The sequence below is a fragment of the Cynara cardunculus genome (genome assembly GCF_001531365.2).
Source record: "Cynara cardunculus var. scolymus isolate 2C chromosome LG 1, CcrdV1, whole genome shotgun sequence".
Taxonomy (NCBI): Eukaryota; Viridiplantae; Streptophyta; class Magnoliopsida; order Asterales; family Asteraceae; genus Cynara; species Cynara cardunculus.
The window spans coordinates 20137904-20143409 of NC_037528.1; the positions used below are offsets into that span (position 1 = coordinate 20137904).

General features: G+C 38.7%; 1 protein-coding gene across 1 annotated transcript; it reads right to left on the reverse strand.

Moving 5' to 3' along the window:
• Positions 1-336: 336 nt before the first annotated feature.
• LOC112519695 (peroxisomal adenine nucleotide carrier 1-like) lies at positions 337-5210 on the reverse strand. The gene is made up of 5 exons (XM_025127931.1): positions 4871-5210; positions 2694-2925; positions 2334-2480; positions 1658-1815; positions 337-887 (listed from the first exon to the last, which is right to left on the reverse strand). The coding sequence occupies exons 1-5, from the start codon at positions 5014-5016 to the stop codon at positions 608-610; spliced, it is 963 nt and encodes a 320-aa protein (XP_024983699.1). The 5' UTR covers positions 5017-5210; the 3' UTR covers positions 337-607.
• Between the last annotated feature and the right edge of the window lie 296 nt (positions 5211-5506).

A 5506-nucleotide genomic window follows, 5' to 3' on the forward strand; every position in this document is an offset into this window, starting at 1 on the left:
CCTTGTCTCGCTCTTACCGGGTAAGATTCTTGGTACTTGAACCGAGTACGATTCTTGGTCCTTACCATATTCATCCGGTGAGGTAATGTGACTTGATAAACGCTTACCCGGATAAGCGTTTGGTAAACGGTCCCTTACAAAATTTAGATATCCAATTGTTTAACCGGATCCACTATTTCAAAATCCAAATTGATCATCGGTTGTTGGATGTCAATTCAAAATCAAATAAACCGATCCGATCCGTTCCCCAATTACTACCCAAGCATCAAGGATTTGGAGTAGTTGCCTGAAGCTAATCGGATCGGATCATAAAGCTAAAATCCAACGTCCAATGGATTATCACGACCAACATAATTAAATCACAAGGAAAAAACAATAAAATCCCAAAAACCCGTCATCCACCAACCAAAACCGACCCAATTCGAATGTCGAAACATCGAACCATCCAACCAATTCGACTGATCGGTTTATGTCTTGTAAATCTTTTAACATTAAAAAACTAATCCAAGTTTCTTGAAAGATTTCTATCTACCACAAGAATGCTTCTTAGATATGCATTCTAATCTTGCTTGTTTATCAAGAATTGTTGATCATGGAAGCTTACCCCTTATCTGCCCTTTAACCTTCCTTGTGTGACCACCAGATACCTTCTAATTGCAAGAATAAGGACCCAGGTGGTCGCTGTAATCTTTTCTTTTATCATTAGAAGTAACGCCGAGCTTAATACCGTCTTCAGTATTTGAGCCTGCAATCCCTTGAAAAACCCCAACGCCCCTTCTCGTCTCCAGATAGCATCTAAAACGCTCAATATGGTTTTCCGTGGTTTCTTTCTGTTTTTACTGGTGTCATCTTCGCTAGAATCTGCAGCCTGAATCATGACCTTGCACCTGCATCAGATTTGGTAAAGTTTGGATTTTAGCTTCAAAATTGATCTGAATCCTTCAAATTGCGTAGAAAATTGTACAGATGCATACAGTTACTCTAACAACCCGTCCACATGGATAGAAAAGTAAAGTTGTGGGGGTATCAGAGCCGATTCTTGTGCCATGATTTTAAGTTGAATTTACGTTTATTGGGTCAGCCTGTTGCTTTGAGCATTGGGGAGTTACAAATGGTATCAAAGCCAATCCTTTTACCATCGGGTTGGCGAGGCAAACCTCATTGGACATGATGAATCCTCAAGAAGGGGGGGGGGTTGTTTGAAACAACTTAGGCGAATCCCACATCAGCGATTACAAGGAGGAAAGATTTTGGGCAGACCTGATGAGGACGTCAGGACCCACATCGCCGATTACAAGGAGGAAAGATTCTGGGTAGGCTGATGAGGATGCCAGGAGTTTAAGTGAGGCGTTTGTAACAACACGTTCCACAATGATAGAAAAGTAGATTTGTGCTTTTCTTATAAGCTCAAAGTTATGGGTTATCAATAACTTCCACCATGATTTTAAACTGAATTTGAAGTTATTGGGTCAACCTGTTGATTTGGGCTTTGGGGCGTCTTGGTCTCGATTTCTTTTTGCAACAAAGGAAATCATATTTTCTTTATGGAAATGGTATCTCTACGATCTGGGTACATCCTATCCCACAGATGCTATCTCTGTGTCAGATATACGGGGTTGGTTTGGTTTTTAATAAAGAAAGAGATGTATTTACGAACCTGATAGCTGGATATGTAAGAACGGTTGCAATACTTTTGGAGATTGCTCCGAGTAAAAAGGCAGAGAAGGCAGAAAGGGATTCAGGAGAAGATCCCTTCCCTGCTTTTTTCAACTTTCCGTCTAAAAGTCTTTGCTTCAGCTGATCAAATACTGTGTACTGCATAAATAAATTGTTCAATACGGTATCAGCTAAACCGTTATCAACATGTACTAGATCACGGATTCAAACATCAAAATCTAACCATTATATATACATATATATAGCGGCCAGTTCAAATCAAAAGGCTAAATATTGTGAAAAGGTATGAAGGGAGGGTTCATACGTGAATCACTTAAAAGATCGCGAAAAAATCTATTTGAAGATGCATATGTAAATCGACATTACAGATTATTAACATGGGTTCACAAATCCATCTTGAAATGGAGTTTTTCAATGATTCACATATGAACCTTTCCTTCTTATCTCCTCATGATACGTGGCTTCTTATTTGAACCTCCCACTATACACACACACAAAAAAAAAACATACAGGGACGGGTTCATTCGAGAACTGCAATATTTTGAAATCCGTGAGAACCAAATAGTCATAATGAATATCATGATGTTTATTATGAATACTCATGTATATTCAACATGAATGAATATTCATCGGCTCTCAAAAATAAAACTACATACCTGAATTGCAGGGTTGGAAGTTAATAGTAAGGAGATGCCGAGCCCATCAAATGCTTCAATCCAGCTGCCTTCCGAAAGCATTGCCCAAAGCCCTTTTGATCTCCCAAATGCACTTGTCTGCATTCGTGATGATGCCGTATCCAAAGGCTACATGATAATAAAGTTAGGTATAGCTTTAGTACCAGAACACTTAAATCGGAAGCATATATCCCAGACAGTACTATTATAAGCCATAGCTTGCAAAAGAAAACTAGTCCAAAGATGATCGGCACAATTTGACGCACAGAGCTCAAGAAAGGGATCTTTCAACCCGAAAACAAAAACGGCAAGAAAAAAGAAAAAAATGCAATAACTTCCAACCTGAGTTATAATGGCGGTACAGGCCCCAGCTGAAGCAGCAAGAATCAAGTTGGCTTTTGTTCCAATAGATTTTGTACCATATTTCACTTGGTATATCCTTTTAAAGTAGCTATATCCATAGAAGTATACAAATTGTGCGATAAATGATTGCAAGTTCTTGGTTCCGAGGCCCTGATACAATGACAAAACTTTACCGTTGGATACCGCCTCCAACAACACATCTGATAGTTTCCTGCATCACCCACATGACAACTTCATCAAGAAAATTTCCCAATATGCTTTGATGAAGAAGTCGTTGAGAGCAATATAGCATAAGCAATGAGGATAAAGATGTGGTAGAGACCAATGATCCATATAACTCCACGATGGTGTTATTAAACATTTGCTTTCATCTTTCAATATGGGATCTCTATGTTTAGGAAGACGCACCATGCTTGGCTCATTGGTTAAGGCCCAGGGGATGTAGTGGAAATCTCATCTTCCCAAGGTTCAAACCTAGGCCATTCATGGTTGCCCAGGGGATTAGTTGGTGCCTGTAAGCTCCGGGATTCCCACGGTTACCCCAAACAAATCACAAACAATCAACCTAAAATCATTACAGTTACTTTTACTTGTGAGTCAAACCAAACATCAATAGAAGGGCCCTTGAGCATTCCCAAACACCAGGCCGGGACCACATACCCCTGAACGAAAAGGTCAAAAATACCCTCAAAGAAGAAACTTTTGATATAGGAAAGAAACAAAGACTAAGAAAAAATACCAAGGGAAGTCCCTACCATTCTCAAGAACCAATAGATGCATTCTCACAGCCCAAAATAAGTACTACAGGTGGCTATTTGGTCACCCTAGCAGTCAACTAGGTACAAAAAGGCCTTCAAGCTGTGAATCATCAGAGGAGTGCACTAAAGGCTACATATACGGGACTGGGCAGGACTGGATGGGCACGAGTGAAATAAGCGGGTAAAAGAATTGTGCAAGGTTTAGGGTTATAATTTGACATAGGTAGTTTAGTAACTTACTAATCTTGTCACATCTCCGTGATATTTCTTCCACCTATTTTGGTGGGTCAAAAGTCCTGTCCTGTCCCGGTCTAAAGGTCGCACCAAACATGGACAAGAATGTTTGTCTAAGTTCACCCTATCACACGTACCAAACCGCACCCTAGAGGTGCCGCTACTATCTCTAAGAAATGATCTAAAATCCACAATAGGAAGTTGAAGCATCGCGAGTATACATATCAAACATACAAAGCATGATCAAGAATAGATAGAATACAAAGATGGTTTTAGTAAGGTTATCAAGATTCAAGATTATCAGTTGTTACCAATAGGTCTTCATTGGCCTGCCGGATAGCCCAGCCTCCCATGAGGTCAAGTTCGTCTTTATTGAAGATTAAAATCAAAAATTGGTTGCAGAGATACCATCCTTAATTAACTCATTCTAGTCCAACCAAAACCTATGATCTCTGTTTAAAGTTCGGCAATTCTATTTCAATTGGTGACGATTACTTAAATAAAGAAAAAGCAACAACATACAAAATCAAAAGGTTATTAAAACCAAACCGAACGAACCAATATATCCCACACAAAGACTATTTCCATGAAGACCCTGACTTGCAAAACAAATATATCAGTACATTATTGCTTACTTCATATTCAAATGATCTGTTGTATCTTTAGGCAGATGTTAGGTCTGCATACATCTTATCATAACCAAATCCCACATTCGGGTGAGATAAATGGGTTCGTTTGGTTCGGTTTATATTCAAAAGAGAGAACAAATACCAGATTCTTTAGACAGACATCCAAGATGATGAACATTATCAAGAATTCAGAAACAATTTCAGTTTAAAATTAACTTTCAAAAGTAACTTTTTTTTGACATTTGGGAATCAAATACAAACACATACAAAGTTCAAAACAAAAGCTGCTAAAACTATGACAAAAATCAGCATCGTTATCGATCCTGTAAAGCAGTTGAATCAAATCTTATAAAAAACGATAAAATTGATGTGATCCATCGAGGGGACGATCAAAGTTCAGCAGATCACGAGAACCCACATGACGATAGTTACGAAGATGAACAAACAGAAAGCAATCAATCAATCAAGCTCAACATCATAACAATAAAATCACTTAACCAGATGGATTTTGGGGAAACCATAGAAAAGGGAATACCTATATTTCTGCTGACCATGAGAACGAACCTCAGCTTGATACTTGGCCTTACAAGTATCAAGAGGGTACAAGATGGTTGTGCTCAAAACAGCTCCAATTGCTCCTGATGTTGCCTCCGAAATAGATTCCAGATCAATCGAAGACATCGTTAATCAGAGCAGAGCTCCAATTACATGCAAAAACCTTGAGATAAAAAGGAACACAGAGATGATTATGGGAGGAATTTGGAAGACGAAAGAAGTCAAAAGGGAGTTTGGTGGAGATGATCGTGTTTTAAATTGATTCAACTACTATATGTATAGGGGGGGGGGGGGGGGGGGGGTGTGCCAATGTTGACAACAAGAAGATTGATGATGGGGACGGGATGAAGGATCAAGATAGTATTTTTCTTGGGAATCCCAAATGGGTCAAACCGTGTTTCATCGATTGCGGAAAACCCATTTCGATTGCCATCTCTTTACACCCCAAAATCTTCGATACGAATTATAAAACGTGAAAAATGAGATTTTGTAGGGTTTTCTTCTTAATTAAAAGAGGTTTAATTCTAATAGATATCTTGTTATATTTTTCAAAGTAGAAAAAGAGTAAAGTTTACTTTTGGTCCTTAACGTTTGTTAGTTTTAACGATTTTTGTCT

What these genes read in the sequence shown, in the direction of transcription:
- LOC112519695 (XM_025127931.1), bottom strand. Translation starts at nt 5,016, where the DNA reads ATGTCTTCGATTGATCTGGAATCTATTTCGGAGGCAACATCAGGAGCA. An exon ending in CATGGTCAGCAGAAATATAG is followed by an intron (nt 2,926 to 4,870) that starts GTATTCCCTTTT and finishes TGGGTGATGCAG; the next exon opens with GAAACTATCAGATGTGTTGT. An exon ending in CTTCCAACCCTGCAATTCAG is followed by an intron (nt 1,816 to 2,333) that starts GTATGTAGTTTT and finishes TTATTTATGCAG; the next exon opens with TACACAGTATTTGATCAGCT.